This window comes from Pseudophryne corroboree, chromosome 1 (genome assembly GCF_028390025.1).
Source record: "Pseudophryne corroboree isolate aPseCor3 chromosome 1, aPseCor3.hap2, whole genome shotgun sequence".
NCBI lineage: Eukaryota > Metazoa > Chordata > Amphibia > Anura > Myobatrachidae > Pseudophryne > Pseudophryne corroboree.
This window is the reverse complement of record NC_086444.1, coordinates 258,585,912-258,606,166: the sequence shown is the minus strand read 5'-3', so window position 1 is coordinate 258,606,166 and position 20,255 is coordinate 258,585,912. Positions and strand designations below refer to the sequence as shown.

At 38.0% G+C, this 20,255-nt stretch overlaps 1 protein-coding gene across 7 annotated transcripts in view; it reads left to right on the top strand.

The window, feature by feature from the left end:
* The window catches only part of ZNF608 (zinc finger protein 608), a 139,037-nt gene that overhangs the window by 115,698 nt on the left and 3,084 nt on the right, over positions 1-20,255 (top strand). For 5 of the 7 annotated variants that reach the window (XM_063964232.1, XM_063964230.1, XM_063964229.1 and 2 more), the window contains 6 exons: positions 10,033-10,120; positions 10,329-12,741; positions 14,612-15,020; positions 15,986-16,161; positions 18,205-18,358; positions 19,632-19,713. In XM_063964232.1, coding sequence (XP_063820302.1) covers positions 10,033-10,120; positions 10,329-12,741; positions 14,612-15,020; positions 15,986-16,161; positions 18,205-18,358; positions 19,632-19,713 — 3,322 coding nt within the window. Of the gene's footprint in view, positions 1-10,032; positions 10,121-10,328; positions 12,742-14,611; positions 15,021-15,985; positions 16,162-18,204; positions 18,359-19,631; positions 19,718-20,255 lie in introns of those variants that run through there. The other 2 variants (XM_063964234.1, XM_063964235.1) reach the window with 2 other exon arrangements.

Here is a 20,255-nt window from a genome sequence, read left to right as displayed (position 1 = left end):
CTGTTCATTGCTTAAGGAGAAGTAATTAATAAATGTTGCATAAAGTCTATCCTTTCTAGCCACCTACAGTGCAAATCTATCTAAACCAGCAATTTCTAGACCTAAGCCCTCTGTGCTTAGTACATTAACACCAGAGCAATGTGTCTCAAAGGTTTATGACTATAGTAGCAGCAGCTCACTAGGGCATAAAGTGTGTCATTATACTTCTCTTTGTCAGCTCTGCCCTATCTCCTGAGCTCCATTGCAGTACATTATTTGTTCAGATAAAGCTCCATGTTCAGGGTGACTAATCGCAGCACTGTGTTCCAGATGGTTTGATTACAGGATGTGGTTAAAATGACTCTTCAAACATTTCGCTCAGCAGTAGGCTCTCTAAAAAAAAAAAAAAAAAAAATCTGACACTTTCAGGTCACCTGGCATGTTTAGCCTTTCACATGGTATTTCAGTCAGCTCTTAATAAATATATATATATATATATATATATATATATATATATATATATATATATTATATTTTTATATAATTTGTTGTAATTTACTTAGAGGTGATGTTTTAGTTGCTACGGTAGTATGTGCTATTCTTGATCGGCAAATGTTCACTTAAAGTGAAATTAATATGTATACCTCCTCTATGTAATATCTATATAATATCAGTTGTCTTTCCCATTGCATTAAAAGGAATAGTCCCTCCTTATAAAAATATTAGAAGCCCCATTGAATTTTTGACCCATGTAAATAAAAGTAGCCACAGCCTTTTGCTTTTTTATGGTAACAGAAATCGTGGCGATTTTCTAACATTTTATTTTAAATAGCAGAGTGCTTAAAAGCATATATAATGGTTAACATTTATTGGGTCAAACTGAACAGTGGTATGTTATGCAATATTGTAATTCAGATATTTGTTTTAGTACAAAACACATTTAAAACGTAAAACCTAGTTTCTGAATCTAAAACTTTTATAATAATTTCAATTTATTCATTAGAATTGAAAATGGTTCCTTGTGCACATTTTCTATTGTTATGTGCTCTGATCTCTGTGTAACAATAAATCACATTGGCAAAGTACCTCTGAAGGAAGAAAAGGTTAATTTGATGTATTTGCCAGCAAGGTTTGCTATTGATCAAACCTTGCCCCTCCTCCACTTTTGCTTATTTATTTATTATTTTTTTGTGGAAATTGAGATTTTGAATATCATTTGTGTGATCGAGAATGAAATGGCATTACATGCAGTTAAGAAAAAGGAAGGATATCTGGCTTAATTTGTATGTGGTTTGCGTCCATCCTCTAAAGAGGGTATCAGCCTGTGATGATAGTCTTAAATATTACATCTATGATAAAATACTCTACATTTACAAATAAGCGTTACAGTGTTGGAGAAATGTAAATGTAATACAGTCTTGGTGATTATTGCCAGCAGTTTTATACACATAGTAAATTGTTTTTTCCTTATATCTATAATTGAACATTTGACTAGGTTCTGTAGTGTGCTTTATTTCCTATTATTGAAAGAAAGCAGGATTATTGTTAAATTCTAGATTTAGTGTTTTGCAAAATATGTAACCAGAAATTTCAGTCTGGGGAATAGGAGTAATTTGTACAAACAAATATGCTTAGATTTTTCTAAAGGGTATCTAAATCGTGAATGTATTTAGATTGGTATTTGAACAGCACTGTAGGGAATCATTTAAATTGCAGGCGTTTCACCTCTCTGCAGAGCTTTGTTAATGTGAGCAGCACAGTGTTTGATTTACAAAGTAGAAAAGTATTAGTCAAGCAATCATCATTGTTTGGGCTGCTCCTGTGTGACATAGATATGCTTTTATAGTTTTTCACACCCAGGTTCCCTTTGTTGCTCTTCTCCAAGGTCTTTAAGGGACTCTAAGCCTAAAACACAAATTATCCAATGGGAAAAGGAATCTTGGAATATTTACGGGTGACATTTCTTACCCCTTGAAAGAATTTAAAATGCTCAGCATTATTAGTACTCTCTTTGGTAGGCTCAGTGAAAGCAGTTGTTTATTTAATCAATGATTATGTCACTATATTGGGGGGGGGGGGAGCAAGGGTTACACAATGTTTTTTTTGTGGGCAATTCAATTGTAGGCGGTTTCTGTTATCCCAAAAAATATATTGTGTTCTGGTAAAAATGCATAGGATCCCAGATAAGTTCCCGGACCTAAGTGTTTTCGCGGTTGTGAAAACAGGGCACTTATGGGGGGGGTGTGGGGGGGGGGGATTGAGACATTGCCTTTGAGGGGTTAATTGTATAGCCTCAGGGGATTAATTAGCCCGTGGTAAATTACCGGACTCAATTGAATTCCTTCCTATGTCTCTATTACCTACTCAGGAGAAGGAATATTAGAGATTTACTACATACCCAAAGCTTGTTAGACTTAATTGCAAAAAAGCATTTTCTATTCACTATTCACTTCAACAAAGTATGCTCCATCTGTATTTGTGAACATACCTCTTTCCAACAAATGAAGGAAGGGTAACTAGGTTTAATGACTCTTTTTAGCGGTATAGCATTCATATATCTCTTCTTTTCCCTATCTTTAGCCTTTCATTGAGACATCATGATATATTAGCTTGAAAATATGTGTCATGTTAAAATACACAAATTCCTAAATACATCTTTTGTTTTTTTTGTTTAATATACTCAAAAAAGTTTGTTTCAAAAACTAGCAGTATAGGCTTTTTTGACTCCCAAATATTTTTCAATTGTTATTGATTATTCCTTATTTGTTACTGTATATATTTTGGCATTTTGACATTTTTGTTCATCATGATCTCTATCTGAAAACATGATGTAATTAGGGAAGCAGCTAGTTTCCCGGCTGTGGGGATCCTGGTGGTCAGGATCCCATCGCCACTGGGATCCAGACTGTCGGAATCCCATACTGAATCCTGTAGTTATCATAAGAATTAAAAGAAATGTTTTTACATACAAAACCGTAAATATAACAGTTGTGTATTTTGTGACTTTACTACAGATCTCAATCCAACAAGTCACAATGAATTGTTTGCTGCAATCATTGACCAATCTCTCATTGGCTTATGTTGAGAATGTTGAGCCCTCAGGGAAAAGGAAATAATAAAAGCATTTTACTGAGGATTCAGTTTAAGTATTTTTGCAAGCTTTCTGGTTTTTATTAGTCTTTGAATGGTGTGCTTGTGTCTTTTATGTTTTCTTTCAAGCCGTTTTCATTATACATATGTGCTAGATCAGAGGCTTTGTAACAGAGAAATTCAGTTTACTGTATATATAGTTAAAATGAATAAAATGTATTCTATGCTAAAAATATGAAGGTGTTGTTGGAACGAGAAACTAGAAAAACAGCATCGCCTTCATACATATTTGCATGGGAAGCAAATGTTGCAGATCTTTTATCACCACTTTTCAGCTAAGGGTCAGATGCTAATGGATATATTTATTTTTGATGGAATCATTTGTTCCTAATCCATACTTTAACTACAGGAATATCTCCTTGTGGGCCACCACCTCCTGCACTGTAGGTGCCCCCAAAGAATTTGTGCCCCCCATAAAGGAGAGCCTGATTAGGAGTTGGCTGCTAACAGACAATATTTTTGTCCTTGCCTCCATATTTCTGTGACTGCTGGCATTCTAAGCTCCAGGTTGTCATTGTACTGGCCTCCTGAAGTGAACCCAATGTTGAAAATGTGGTAAACATAGGACTGTTTGCAGCCTATTCCAAATATATTTTCCTTACTAGTGCATTCCTGTTTTTTTTACCTGTCTATACATTGAGTAGAATAGGCTTCAGAATATAAACCCATACATTTTATAGTACGGATAAAAAGAGAGGATGAGGGGATATGTGCAAAAATCATTTTATATATAGCTTATTCAAAGGTTTGTTTTACATATTGATATATTGTTAATATTAATGACACATACTATATTTACTTAAAAAAAAAGTATGCTTTGATTTTTTTTTTGTCATATCCATTATATGGCATTTTAGTTATTTAGGTTATTTTACTACCTTCTGCATTAAAATAGAGTGGATACAGATATGTCCACGTACACCTTTGCTCAAATATGCACCACAGACTTTGCGACTTAGTCGCACCGAATGTCTTTTTTTGTTTTCTTTTTCTTTTTTTTTTTAAATATGAATCTTATTTGCCTCAATAATGCAACAAAAGTGCAATGCAAGGCTATACTATGAATACTGGGGCTGGATTTACAGTACTTTTAAGTGCAACAAAGTTGGAAATAATATAAAAGACAGGCTGCACCATACCTCATGCCACTTATTGGTATGCTTTGAGACTTTATGCCAATTATTCTGTGACAAAAGTACAAAACTAGTTTCCATAGTACACTGTGAGTGACTTTGTAGCTGGCTATACATATTACGCAAAATTTAGGAAAAAATAAAAATTGCTACCCATGGCAGAGTCAGAATCTTGTGCCATATAGTGCATAAGCACAAGTTGAGTGAGGACACATGGGCCAAATGTAATAGCGTATGATTTGTGGGAGCCAACATTATTCTGGTGAGAATTAATAGATTTATAATGACAATTAGTTTAAACTACTTATCACCCTAGATCCCGGCACAGTTGTACTGTCTCCTGCAAATTGTGGGCTATTACATTTGGCCCTAGGTCTCATTTAGTCCTATGATAAAAAAAAGGTTGAGAATTCATGTCTAGACATGCCTCCTAACTATAGGACCAATTCAGACCCTGATGCTGATGTGCTAAAATTGCTATGAAGCGATTTCTGCACATCTGTATGTATGCTGGTATGCACATGTGCAAGGTCCTAAAATGCATTCTCTTCAGATGCAGGCTTATCCGGACCATTTGTGGGGTTGACCATGGTGAGACGTCACGCAGCCGCTGCGACGCTGAAAATGGCGGGTAGCCGTCTGCCTTCGCAGCTAGGCTGCGCAGGCAGCGGGCTACTCTAAACGTGAAAGTATTGCCACCATGTGATGCTTTTGCATGTCTGCGGGGGGAGTGGCTGGATCTGGCATGCGGGGCAGACTTGCCCTGTGCTGGGCATTCCTCCCCCCCCGCATGTTATAGAAATTGATCGTAAATTCTACAATCAAGTCTGACTTAGGCTCTATATCTATAAGCAGCATGTGCAAAAATGTGGAAATATAGATAAACACAGATTTATCTAAAAGAAACTATAGTCTTCCAAATCAAATAAGATTATTTTTTTTTACAAAGAACAATTTACAATAATACAAATATGTTTAAGGCCCAATGCTGGACTGTATCAATATATGTTAAGAACTCAAGAGAAACAAAGTCCTGAAAAGGAGAAAAGTGGGATTTGTGTCCACAAGAGAAACATTTTTAGAATACAGTGGAAAATAATCTCATAACGTGCATTAAGGGCATAACAACACTTTTTTTTTTCTTTACAACTTTAGAAAGAAATGTAATTAAGTGTTTATATCCTTGTTGCACAATGATATAATGTAATCACATATCCACTATAATGTATCCAGAGAGCTGTTTGATTTCCGTGTGGGCTAAAATACCATTTAAGAAAAAGAAAATGAAATTCCTTCCCCCTTCTGTGCTAAGAGCAAGAGATTATTATTATCCTTTATTTATATGGCGCCACAAGGGTTCCGCAGCGCCCAATTACAGAGTACATGAATAATCAAACAGGAAAACAGCAACTTACAGTTGATGACAGTATAGGACAAGTACAGGGTAAATAAACATAGTTACATCAGCAGATGACACTGGAATAAGTATCAGGTGGCAGAAGACTGCTGGAGTTGATGCAGTTGAAGATTGTTAAAGTAAGAAAGGATAAGCACATGAGGGAAGAGGGCCCTGCTCGTGAGAGCTTACATTTTAAAGGGGAGGGGTAGACAGACAGGGGTGACACAGATGGGGTACATGGAGAGTGTAGAACAGAGGGTTAGGATGAGATTTGGCTGGGTTTGGTGAAGAAGTGGGTCTTGAGAGCCCGTTTGAAGTTTTGTAGAGAGGTGGAGAGTCTGAGGGGGAGAGGTAGGGAATTCCAGAGAAGTGGTGCAGCACGTGAAAAATCTTGGAGGTAGGAGTGGGAGGAGGTGATCCGTAGGCAGGAAAGTCGTCGTGCATTAGCAGAGCGAAGAGGACGTGTGGGAATGTAAAGGGAGATAAGATCAGAGATGTAGATGGGAGAAGAGTGGGTGAGGGCTTTGTAAGCGAGTGTGAGAAGCTTGAAATGGATTCTGAAAGGGAAGGGGAGCCAGTGAAGGTCTAGTAAGAGAGGAGAGGTAGACGTAGTGCGTTTGGTGAGGAAAATGAGCCGGGCAGCAGCATTGAGGATAGATTGGAGTGGAGAGAGGTGTTTGTCAGGAATGCCAGTCAGGAGGAGATTACAGTAATCCAGTCTGGAGATGACCAGTGAGTGGATAAGAGTCTTAGTAGCATCCTGGGTCAGAAAGGGTCTGATCCTGGAAATATTTTTTAGATGAAAACGGCAGGTTTGTGAGAGGTGCTGAATGTGTGGTTTGAAGGAGAGGGAGGAGTCAAGGATTACTCCAACACAGCGCACTTGGAGGCTAGAGGAGATAGTAGTGCCATCAATAGATAATGAGATTGTAGGAGGTGAGGTTATGCGGGAGGGAGGAAAGATGATCAGTTCATCTTAGACATGTTAAGTTTAAGAAAGCGCTGGGACATCCAGGAAGAAGTAGCAGAGAGACAGTTGGAGATACGAGTGAGGAGAGCAGGGGAGAGGTCTAGGGAGGAAAGATAGATTCGGGTGTCATCAGCATAGAGATGATATTGGAAACCAAAAGAACTAATGAGCTTACCTAGTGAGGACGTATAGAGAGAGAAGAGGAGTGGACCAAGGACAGAACCTTGGGGTACACCTACAGTTAGTGGAAGTGAGGGGGAGGTGGAGTCATGAGAAGAGACAGAGAATGAACGGTCAGAGAGGTAGGAAGACAGCCAAGAGAGCGCAGTGTCGTGCAGACCAATGGAGTGAAGGATTTGCAGTAGGAGAGGATGGTCCACAGTGTCAAAAGCAGCAGAGAGATCAAGTAGAATAAGTAGAGCGTAGTGTCCCTTAGATTTAGCAGCATGGAGGTTATTGCATACTTTTGTAAGGGCAGTTTCAGTGGAGTGGAGAGGACGGAAGCCAGACTGGAATGGGTCAAGTAGTGAGTGTGAGGAAAGAAAGGCAGTAAGGCGGCTGTAGACAATACGCTCAAGGAGTTTGGAGGCAAAAGGGAGGAGAGAGATGGGTCGGTAGTTGGAGAGAGTGTTTGGATCTAGGGTAGGTTTTTTAAGAATAGGAGAGATGAGTGCATGCTTGAAGGCAGAGGGGACAGTGCCTGATGAGAGGGAGAGATTGAGAAGGTGGGAACAAGCAGAAGGAGAGAGGTAGCGGAGGAGGCGGGAGGGGATAGGGTCAAGTGGGGAGGTGGTGAGGGGACAGGAACGAATGAGGGCCATGACTTCCTCTCCAGTTGCATGGGAGAAAGAGGTCAGAGTAGGTGGGAGGGATGGGGAGGGGTGGTAAGGGATGGGGGAAAGCTGGCTACTGATGGTCTGGTGTGATGTGATGTGATGTCCTTACGTATGGAGTCAATTTTGGATGTGAAGTAAGTGGCAAAGTCAAGAGCAGAGAGTGAGGAAGGGAGACTAGGTGGACATGGGCAGAGGAGTGAGTTGAGAGTGGCAAAGAGGCTCCGGGGGTTGGAAGACTGGGAGCAGATGAGGTTCTTGAAGTATGACTGTTTAGCAAGAGAAAGGGCAGCACTGAAGGATGAGAGCATAAATTTGAAATGGAGGAAGTCTGCCTTAGAGTGTGATTTCCTCCAGTGTCGCTCAGCTGTACGTGAGCATTTTTGCAGATGTCTGGTGCATTTGGTGTGCCAGGGTTGAGGTGTTAATTTGCGAGGGTGAATAGTGGTTGGTGGAGCAACAGAGTCAAGAGCAGAAGTAAGGGATGCATTGTATATGGAAGTGGCTTGTTCAGGGCATGAGAAAGAGAATAGGAGAGAGAAGTGAGTCAAACAGGGAGGAAAGGATTGTGGTGTCAATAGCCTCAATGTTACGCTTAGTGATGGTAGCCTTGGAAGGTAGAGATGGGGAAATCGAGAGAGATAGGTTAAAGGAGAGCAGGTGGTGGTCAGAGAGGGGAAATGGGGAATTTGAAAAATCAGAAATATCACAGCGGTGAGTGAAGACCAGATCCAGTGAGCTCCCATTCACATGGGAGGGTGAGAAGGTCCACTGGGCGAGACCAAGTGAAGAGGTGAGGTTAAGGAGTTTAGAGCCAGGGGATTGTGTGGGGATGTCAATAGGGATGTTGAAATTGCCTAGGATAATGGAAGGAATGTCAGAAGAGAGGAAGTGAGGAAGCCAGGAAGCAAAGTTGTTGATGAATTTGGAAGCAACGCCAGGGGGGCGGTAAATGACAGCTACTCTAAGATGGACTGGTTGGAAGAGGCGTATAGTATGGACCTCAAATGTAGAGAATGGAAGGGATGGTTCTGGTGGTATGAGTTGGTAGGAGTAACTAGAAGGTAAAAGGACCCCAACACCACCCCCATGGCGACCCCCAGGTCGGGGGGGTGTGTGTGTGTGTGTGTGTGTGTGTGTGAATGCGAGGCCCCCAGCAGAGAGAGCAGCAGGAGAAGTAGTGTCAGAGGGCGTAATCCAAGTTTCAGTAATGGCTAGTAGGTGGAGGGAGTTGGAAATGAAAAGTTCATGAGTGGGGACCAGTTTGTTACAAACAAATCTGGCATTCCACAGGGCACAGGATAGGGGGTATGAGTTTGTGGGAGAGATGTGAATGAGATTATCAGGGTTGCTGAAGCGATGAGGAGAGATTAACTTTGAGTGCAGGGATGATGAGAGAGTAGTGATGGTGCGGGTGCCAGAGCTAGGAGGGGAAACTGCAGGAGGTGGGTAGGGAGGGAGGTCAGTGTGATGTGGATGGGGGTGTGGGGAGGTGACAGGGAATGGAGAGAGGGAGCAGGGCTGAGTTGTGGGGTAGCAGGACCATGGGGTAGACGTGAGTGAAAGTGGGGTAACAGGAAAGGAGGGGAAAGTATACAGAGAGATGGAGGGGAGACAGAGGAGGGGAGGGAGCAGGAGGTGTAGGAGACTAGGGGGGAAGGATAAAGATACATGATTAGGTAGACACTGAGTAATATGGGGAGTATAAGAAAGCCTTGACATAGTGTTTAGTAGGTAAATAGGTTGAGGGAAAGTGGAAGTAGGAGTGGAGGCTGTAAGGAATTCAGAGTTGAAGAATTGCAGATTAGAAAAGCAGTGTCGGCTCAATGGTTGTAGATTTAGTATGAAATGAATCAGAAGTGTAAATAAAGTGGGTGTTGAGATGTATTTGGACCGTATGTAATGAAAAGATTGTGAGGTTTAAGAAGCAATGGTGGTTCTGTAAGATGTTATAGGTGTTTGTAGGTAAGATTGCATTGGTGCAGTTGTGCATGAAAAACAAAATTCCAATAATATAGATACAAGCATTTGTTGGTAAAATGGAGGGTTTATGAAATGTCCAAGTAAGGTAGTTCCGTGCTATTTAATCAGATGCAACAATCAGGAGGTGAGTGGTCTGAAGAGTAAGTGACTCACATTTGTTATTAGTTCCTCTGGTTTCTTTGTTTTGTTAGATTGGTGTGCTTCTGTTTTCCTTCTTTTTCACTTCGTTTGAACGCTGTTGGAACGTTGCAGTTGTGTGTCAATTTTAAGAGATCATGTTTTTTCCTATTTATGCTGGTACTTAAAGTTTGCTTTTGGCTGAAAAGTGAAAGCAATTATGAATAATATTAGTAACGTTAAAAGGTAGTATTCAACAGTAGGATATGGCAAAAACAATTTCCTGCTGTCAATTCTATCTTGATTGTGCATACATATACACAATTTCCTGTGGGAAGCCACTAAAACCAAAAATAAAGGATGCAAGCCAACCACAACTATTAAAAAATATATTCAACTGGATCTGTGTATGTGCTCATAAACTGCCAAAAAGACAAAAACCCAATAGAATTTTCTTTCCACTTGCAGGTGTCTTGGTTGTGAATGTCACATGGCGGAATAAAACATACGTTGGTACTTTATTGGACTGCACAAAACATGACTGGGCTCCCCCGAGGTAAGCTATTCCAGAAAATGCAAAATGCTTAGTAGTCTAGAAAGTACTAATCTATATCTAATCATACTTAGCATTTTATTATGATTTTCTTTTTTCTTTTGGATTATTAATTTATTAATGGCATATTCTATACACTTTCTGTTGAATCTAATATTATACAGAATAAGGTCATTGTGTTATTAAAAAACTGTTTGTTTTTTTTGCACAGGTTTTGTGATTCTCCAACAAGTGACCTTGAAATGCGTGGTGGTCGTGGTAGAGGAAAGAGGGCAAGGTCCACAGCAACAGCAGTTGCTCCAGGCACTGATACAAATTTTATAGAATCAAGAGGACTTCAAAACAAAAACAGAGGTGGGGCTAATGGGAAAGGGAGACGTGGAAGTATTAATACAAGTGGGCGCCGGACACCACCAAACTGTGCCATGGAGGATGTTAAAGCAAGTCCCTCACCTGTTGGTAAAAGAAAAAACAGGCCTCCAATGGAGCTAGATCTGAATTCCAGTTCAGAGGACAATAAATCAGGGAAAAGGGTTCGAACTAACTCTCGAAGCATGCCAACAACCCCACAGGGAAAAAACGATACTACTTTTTTGGACCAGGGCTGCTCTTCTCCAGTCTTAATAGACTGTCCACATCCAAACTGCAACAAAAAGTACAAGCACATCAATGGACTGCGATATCACCAGGCACATGCACATTTGGATTCAGAAAACAAACTGGATTTTGAGCAAGACAGCGAAGACAAAGTTTCGGACTGTGAGGAAGCACTAAGCAATGTAGCACTTGAATGCAGTGAATCAAGCACAAGTTTGGATCAAATGAAAACGCCCATGTCTCCTGGTTCACAGAGTGCCCCTGGTACACCAAAGGGGAAAAGAGAATTGGCAAACAATTGTCCAAATCAACTTAGTAATTTAAAAACTGGCAAAATTTCTGGGAAAAAGAAAGGCCTGAACGTGGAACTTAATAGCCTTCCTGTGATTTCTAATATGTCTGTTACACTGGACAATTGTGCAGTATTAGATGGCAGTCTAACAGTAGAAATGCCAAAACTGGAAGCAGAAGGAATTATTGACAAGAAAAATGAAAAAGGTAAAAAAAACAATAACTGTAAGGCTGATAAAAATATTTCTAAACTGAAATCCACTCGGCCAATTGCTCCAGCTCCCACTCCTCCTCAGTTAATAGCTATACCTAACGCAGCTTTTACAAACACTACAACAGGCACAATATCAGGATTACCTTCTTTAACTACTACTATTGGTCAGCCCACACCAAAGAGCCCCCCTTTAAAACCTATTCAACCAAAGCCTACAATTATGGGAGAGCCAAGCACTGTAATTCTTTCTCTCACATCACTCAAGGACAAAAAGAAAAAGGAAAAAAAGAAGCTAAAGGAGAAGGAAAGTAAAGATGATGTAAGCCCTAAATCAGACAAAGGGTGTAAAGTAGAGGATTTAAAAGGATCTGGGAAGGATTTAGCTGGGCATTTTATAAAAGACCATCTTAAGTGTGAATCTTTAACTAACGGACTGACAGAAACTACAGAAAGCAGAATGGCTAGTATAAAAGCTGAGGCAGATAAGGTCTATACATTTACAGACAATGCACCAAGCCCATCTATAGGAAGTGCCTCTAGGGTCGAATGCAGCACTGTGATAAATGGACAATCTCCTATTTCACCATTGCATGTTTTGACACCAAATGGCGGAGACAGTTCTGCTGCTAAAACAAACAGTCCAGCATACTCTGATATTTCAGATGCTGCTGATGATGGGGGCTCTGATAGCAGATCAGAGGGCATGAGGTCAAAGGCTAGCTCTCCATCAGATGATATATGTAATAAAGACAATATTGTTAAGGGCCACTCTACACCCATGTCACAATCATCTCAAGTGAAAGAATCTAATTCTCCATATTACCATGGTTATGACCCTTATTATTCACCAACCTACGTACACCCTGGACAGATAAACACTCCTGTAATTAGTAATAGTAACACCTCACAGGGTGGGAAAAGCAAACAAGAATCAGAGGAAGAAGTAGAGAAAAAAGAAAAAACTGAAAGTTTGGATTGTAAAAAGAATGAAGTAAACTCCAATAGTTTTCCACCTCAACATCAATCTGTTATCACTCAGCGACATCCTGCACTAGCCCAGTCACTTTACTATGGACAGTATACATATGGACTCTATATGGATCAAAAATCCTTAATTGCCTCAAACCCTGCCTACAGACAACAGTATGAGAAGTATTATGAAGACCAGAAAATAGCTGAGCAAAAAATGGCACAAACTGGAAGAGAATGTGAAAGGAAAGTGGACAATTCAATGAAGGAACTAGGGAAAGAGGATAACAAACTAAAAAATATACCATCTGCTACAATTTCAAAAGCACCATCCACTCCAGAGCCAAGTAAGATGAATATAAAAATGGGTGTTGTCAATAAAACAGAGGACACTGTGAAAACCCAGATGTTGACAAATCAACAAGTACAGTGTGATAGCTTCAAGGCAAAACAAATGGAGAATCATCAGCTAATAAAAGAGGCCGTGGAAATGAAATCTGTAATGGACTCCATGAAACAGACTGGAGTGGATCCCACTGCAAGATTTAAACAGGTAAGATGGAAGTATTAGATATTAACCAGTTTGTGTTTAAAAAAGTGTTAAACATTAACACTCTTGCTGTGTTTTATGATGGACTGAATATACTGGGCATATTGGGGTTACCTAATGCTTGACCCAAGTGTGAACGTTGCTCTGCTTTTGTAACTCTAAAAACAAATGTATGAATTTTGAGATGTGACCTCTTCTGTGTGTGCTCATTTGCTACTAGTCAACACCATCATCAGTTCGGTTATGGTCAATTTTATTGACAACTTTGAAATTAAAGTGCAATATCAACCTGTACAATACCTTCAGAAATGTCCCAACTTGATTTCATCAGAATAATTTAATAGGATATCCAAAGTTATGAACAAAAATAATGTATATATTTTCAACTTGAATGTAGTAACATCAAAGATGGAATAAAACTAAAACAGTATTAAAGTCATCCTGCCATCATTTTTGGTTACACATGCCAACAATGACTGCCTGCAAACATTTCTAATGGCCATCTATAAGCTTCTTGCTCCTGCTTTTTGGTAGTTTCCCCCCATTCTTCTGCAGTTTGTTGATTCCTTTTCCAGTTAGTTGATTCTCTCCCAGTTGATTCCTTTTCCTGCAGTTTGTTGATTCCTTTTTCCTTTTCCGCCCTCTTCAAAGATTTTAAATTGGATTGAGATCAAAACTCATTGCTGGTCAGCTTAAAACGGTGTGTTGTAGGTCTGTGTCTTTTTTGTGAACCGATGATCTTGACTCAAACCTAGTTTTCCTACACCTTGTAGCACATTTTGCTACAAAATGCCTTGGTAATCCTCTGATGTCATGATTCCATCAATACCAGTACTAAAGGTAGCAAAGAAGCACCGTGACATTATTGGATCATCCACTATGTTTAACCATAGGGTAGGATATTGTTCTCCTTAAGATTCAGTTTGTCACCTATAAACAGATCAGTGGTCTGCATTTCCAGAGTTCTGTTTTGATTTTGTCTGTCGATAGAATATTTGCCCAGAAGGATTGTATTTTGTCAATGGTATGTTTTGGCAAAGATCAGTCGTTCCTTTTTGTCTTTTTTCAGAAGTGGGATAATCCCTGGCCTGCATCCATAAAGCTCTTCTTGGTTTAGTGTGTGTGTGTGTACAGTTTTAAATCATCACTACAGATTGTTCCAGGTCAGCCTTCAGCTCTTTGGAGGATTTATGTTTTTTTTTCTTCTGCAATTCATAATAACCTTCAAAAACTTCTCGCATCGGTTTCTCTTTTTCCCTTCATGTCAATAGAGTTTAAGGTCTTTGGATGTGGCCTTGTACCCTTTAATAAATGTCTTGTGTTTTGGTGATAGCAACACTTCTGTTGAACTAGAGAGCTGTCTGAGAGCACCATTGTGACAGAGAATAACAAGGGACCTTTTTAAACATTAAAGCTATCAATCACTGGTTAATTCATGTCGTGTGAGCACTGACTATTTCAGACTGTTTCACAGTTGACTAATTTATCACATTTGAGTCTAATCTTGAGGGTTTTTTTTTTTAAATTGACTTTAATTACTCAGAAGGGTACAAATACTGTAAATGTCATGGCGATCCTTCCAGTTATCATTTTCCTCTGATTTCTCTTTCAAATTATTATTGTTTTATCCATAACTGTCCTGGGCCAAACACGAGTGTCTATAGACCAAAGCTGTACCACTGCATTCTGTTTGTTCAGGAAAAATTGAATATGATGTTGCTAAAATTCAAGGATGCCAATAATGTTGATCAGAACTGTATGTAGTTTTGAAGTTTCATATATTGCACTCAGGGATGTGTACCATATATTTCATGTTGCATTCTAATCTACAGAAGATACCTAGTCAAATTTAAACACATCTTCTCTTCTTAAGGACTCTGATTCCCGATCATGGCATCATTATATTTACCAGTCCAAGTATCTTGAGCAGCAAAAATCAGAAGAAATAGATAGAGAGAAGAAAGTAAAAGAGGAAAGCTCAAGAAAAACACCTAATAAAGAGACTATATTACCAGTTGCATTATCTGTCACCAAAGAGGAGACCAAAGAGGTCAAGCGCCAAGAACCTCAGTTAGTAGAAGAAAACAAGAATAAAAATGATGACCGGAAAACTCCTGTAAATTGGAAGGATTCAAGAAATGCAAGAGTTGCAGTTTCCTCACCTATGAGTCAGCATCAATCATATATTCAATATTTGCATGCCTATCCATATACACAGATGTATGACCCAAATCATCCAGCATATCGGGCAGTGTCTCCAGTATTAATGCATAGTTATCCAGGTAAGTCTTTAAATGCTTAGCCTTTTATGTTCCAGAACTGAATCTCACTGTGGTGATAGTAGCAGCAGAAGTGGGTAGTTTTAAAATGAAAGTGTTCTATTCCCAAACAGGTCCAACTGGAAGGTATTTTTTTGTTTGCCTATAGTGTTTGCTATCAATTATATTTCTTAAAAAGGAAATGTAATCTAAAATTATCAGTGATTTAGACAATATAAAACTTATGTACAGTAGTGAAAAAAATTGGAGAATACTTATTAATATAGTGTAAAATAATATCTATTCATGTGTGATGATAGTTTTGCAATATCTGGATTTTAAATTATACAGTAACTTGGCCCAACTGAGTGATATATTTCACCCCAGCCAAGGTTGTTTTCTGTGTTTAACAAACTAAAAGTTCCATGAACTTAGACTTTCCAGATTAAAATCAATAGACAGTGACTGAAAGCTACATTTGACTAGAATATGTTTTTTTTTTTTATTGCAACAAGGACCAATTAATATAAATAGTAAGAACAAACTGAGCGTGTAAAGCAACAAACCCATGGAAAACATGACAGGTTACTTGATAATAACCCTTTCTCTTTGTTTTTATGTCTTTAGATTGCAATTAATTATCAATCATCCAAATTTTCTAGAGTAATTGATGACTACCATGGTAACAACAGTCACATGGCACATACTGCTGCTTTAATGTCACTAAATGTAAATTCCTCAAATATAACTTATTGCTAAATCATTACAGTTTTTCTTGTTTTGTTTTAAATATTATTTTAATTGATATAATGGTTGCCATGGAGTCACAAATAACTTGCACATCTTTATCATGCAGGACAATTCTGACAAATAAAACCATAATTGCGAGTTTATTAATTAGCCAAAGTATAAAAGTCAAATTATTTAAATTGTTTTGTAAATATACCATTGTTCAAACATTTTTTTTTTTTTACTTTTTTTGTGAATAGGAGCTTACCTGTCTCCAGGTTTTCCTCATTATTCTGTTTATGGAAAGGTGTCAGGAAGAGATGAATCTGAGAAAGCCAGCACGAGCCCCAGCATTAATTCAAAATCATCTTCTGAATCTAAAGCATTAGATTTACTGCAGCAGCATGCCAATCAGTACCGCACCAAGTCCCCTGCTGTGAGTTTTTTTTATTTTGTTACTCTGCGATGTCAATAAAGTTTGTGTTGTCTTCTTTTACACTGACACATTTTTGTAATTCATAATAATTTATAACCTGTTTTCAGTGGAGTGTCACTCAATTGCATCTTCTCTACTGTGAATGCAGTTACAAATTTACTTTAACTTTACAAATCAACAGGTGGCCTTGAATTTTTACTTTGAAAAGCATAGTAAACACATACAGGTTGAGTATCCCTTATCCAAAATGCTTGGGACCAGAGGTATTTTGGATATGGGATTTTTCCGTATTTTGGAATAATTGCATACCATAATGAGATATCATGGCAATGGGACCTAAATCTAAGCACAGAATGCATTTATGTTTCATATACACCTTATACACACAGCCTGAAGGTCATTTTAGCCAATATTTTTTATAACTTTGTGCATTAAACAAAGCGTGTCTACATTCACACAATTCATTTATGTTACATATACACCTTATACACACAGCCTAAAGGTCATTTAATACAATATTTTTAATAACTTTGTGTATTAAACAAAGTTTGTGTACATTGAGCCATCAAAAAACAAAGGTTTCACTATCTCACTCTCACTCAAAAAAGTCCGTATTTCGGAATATTCCGTATTTCGGAATATTTGGATATGGGATACTCAACCTGTATCTATTTTTTTTTTATCTTTACATTCTGTAAGATATTTTTTTAAGTTTTATTTTTGCCTTATAAAATTTTAAATATGTCTGCATATTTTTCATTGGTGAATTGATTAATTTAGCAAACATTCATGCAAATCATGAATGATTATACAAATATTAAGTAAATAACACTGGAGAATTGGGAAAACCCATTGCCATTTACAAAGCATGCTGGGTTTTTTTGTTTGTTTTTTACACACTACTCTCTGAAAGCACTAGGGGGCTGATCATTCATTGCTACTTTATAAATGTATTTGGAGTCACCAGATTCTAGATTGGCCCCGCGCTCGTTCATCGCTGGTGCCCCGTCGGCTGTGCATGCAGGCCAATATGGACGATCTCGTCCATATTTGCCTGCAGTTCTATGGAGCCGTGTGACGGGGGGAGTGAAGTAACTTTACTCCCCCCCCGTCACTGCCCCCCCGCTGTCGGGTCACCCGTCGGCCCTATCCGCTGTTGGACAGCTCGGCAGCGGATCGGCCAATGTGTAGGGCCCATTAGAGTGGTTACTGAATTATGTAGGAAAACAATGAAAATTGTCAAAACAGTATATTTAGCCCATGCCTTTTGATTACATTTTTTGGATGCAGGAGGGTGATATTGTTCAAATGATTTCTTATTTATTTATTATTTTCTCATCTATTTATTATTTTCTTTTTTACAACATGAACTATGCTTATTATTTGTTTTATTAAGATATTTTTTTACAGCTGGTACTCCCATCAAACGGATCCCATATTTTTGGTTTACACAGCACTGTCTACATAACATCAGAATGGGCAGTCTCTCTTTTTTTAAATCAAGCAAAATTTGCTGCAATTCTCGTCTCTTAACCCAAAAGTTAACTGATTTGTCCAACATAAATGTGTGTAGTGTTCTACAATCTTATGCATTTACTGTCATCACTGTTGATACCCTAGCACCCCTAATATTTAAAGGGAGGTCAAAAAATTTGTTATTTTAAACACTATTTTAAAATATATCTTAAGTTAGAATCTTGAAAACCAGTTCCCACTGCTCTATGAACTGTCAATGATTTACCAGAAAACTATTCCTGTACATTAACAAATTATTCATTTTCATAAAGCCAAAAGTCAGGGTTTGTAAAAGTTATGAATTGATCTCACAGTCATTCTACGAGTATCTAAATTAGCCTAGTTCACCAGCATAGTGGAAACATGAAATTTAGGTGTGTGAAACAAATGTGTGTGTATGTTCTAATTGCTTGAGATAAGACTGGTACTAACATCAAAAAGACAGACTTTTATGTAAGGTGGAGCTTTTAGAGGTGTCTGTCAGAACACTAGCTTCTATGTTAAATACTTTTTGTGTTGGTTTTATAGCTGGCAGAAAAAGCTACAACTGAACGTGAGCGAGAAACTGAAAGAGAAAGAGATCGTCACTCCCCTTTTAGCCAACGGCATCTGCATACGCATCACCATACACATGTTGGAATGGGATATCCTCTGATACCTGGACAGTATGATCCATTTCAAGGTTAGTATCTTTTATCTACTACATATGTGTTCATTCACAGATGATTGCTTTAAGTTACTGGCTGCTTAACTTTTTTTATTGTTTCTGTTTGGCAATTAATTCTGCTTTGTGCTTTTATTTGACCAGAATCTAATATTGAGTGATTTCTCAAGTCCTTTTTGAATGCAACGAGCTGATATTTGCTCCATTCTGAAAGGTTATTGCTTTCTTATTGTTTATTCACAAAACAAAGCAAGCTCATAGAAAGTCTAATCATTTGTATGCATGTCAGCAATAGCGCACAAAACAGAGTAAATTGCCAGTTTAATGACTTGGGGACATCCAGCAGCATCTGTATCACATTATCTTGGCTTTGCGATATTTATTGTTTTAAGACATAATTTAGCAATGCCTTTCTTTGTTCACAAAGAAACCTACAAATACTGTGCGGCACATGTTAACTAGTGCAGTAAATTGAAATATGCAATAATAACACCATTGCTACACAATATACTTTTGAAGAGTAAATAGTCTTATACATTCCAGATAAGAATGAATAATTTGTGATTAGTCAATTACCCTTTGGAGTTTATACTGTACTTAAATTCCCTAGCGCATACACATTTTTGTCAGCAGCCAAATAATCTATCTGTATGTATTTGGATTGTGGGAGGAAACCGGAGTACTCTGAGGAAACACAAACATTAAACATGGGGAGAATATTAAAATACCATACAAATGGTACCGAGTCTGGATCAAACTCATGGCCCCACCTTACCACACGTCATGCAACAATGAATTATATTTGACATATATACATATATATTATAATATAAAATATCCAACTACATCCATTACACTTCATTAGTACAGCTTAATACAAGAGAAATAATTTAGACATAGTAAATATGTCCATTTTCTGCTTCCAAACGTAGTGCAAGTACAAGAGAAAATACTTGTCTTATAATCTTTCATAGAAGTCTTCATAAAAAAATTATAGGATTAGAAAAAGACCTAACTATCTATTAAAGACTACAATATAGACTACATTAGAATGAACACAAACCATTTGAATGAACACACACACTTTTTCTGTAAGTGATAAATAAAAGTAAATATAGCATAGTGATTCTATGAATTGCTTTACCAGCCCCATAAAAGTCAGTATATATATATATATATATATAATTTTCTTTTGATTGTGTGACTATTATTTGTGAGTTTAGGGAACAGAGTTTGTGATGCATGTGCACTGCATTCAAGTGAATGTACTCACCCGGGGCTTTTCCTCTAGGGTTGACCTCTGCTACCCTTGTTGCCACTCAGCAGGTGGCTGCTCAGGCATCTGCATCCGGTATGTTTCCTACACAAAGAAGGTAAATAGAGTGTATCTTAGTAAATGACACTGTATTACTCTATCTCTCTATTCTTTCTGTTTGTCTCTTTCTCTTTCCTCTATCTACACATAGATTTATGATGGAGTGGTGGAACTTTTCAGTATTGGTTATTTGGCAAACCAAAAGAGAAAATCTTTAGTGAGGCTACTTGTCCTCTACATTTTTTTAATGTCATTAATAGATAGCCAGTCAGAGAAGAAATGCAAATGAGTGCAATTGATTAAATTTTTTCCTAAGATCTCCTTATTTCCTTTATTTGAATGTAAGCTTTTATTCAGCAGCAGTAGGCTTTGTCAAGTAAAACATAACCAGTGATCCCTATCAAGGACATCTTTTTATGTTGCTCTGCAGCTACTTTAATAATAAATGGAGGCCATTAAAAACCTTATATTATATTTCTTTCTTTTGAAACAAAAATGTTTTCTGCTGGTCATTTTAGACACTTGGGAAAAAAATGCTTAAAAGTTCCCTAACTGTAGTTTGTGAACACTTTTTAGAACTCAAATGCGTATAATGATGGT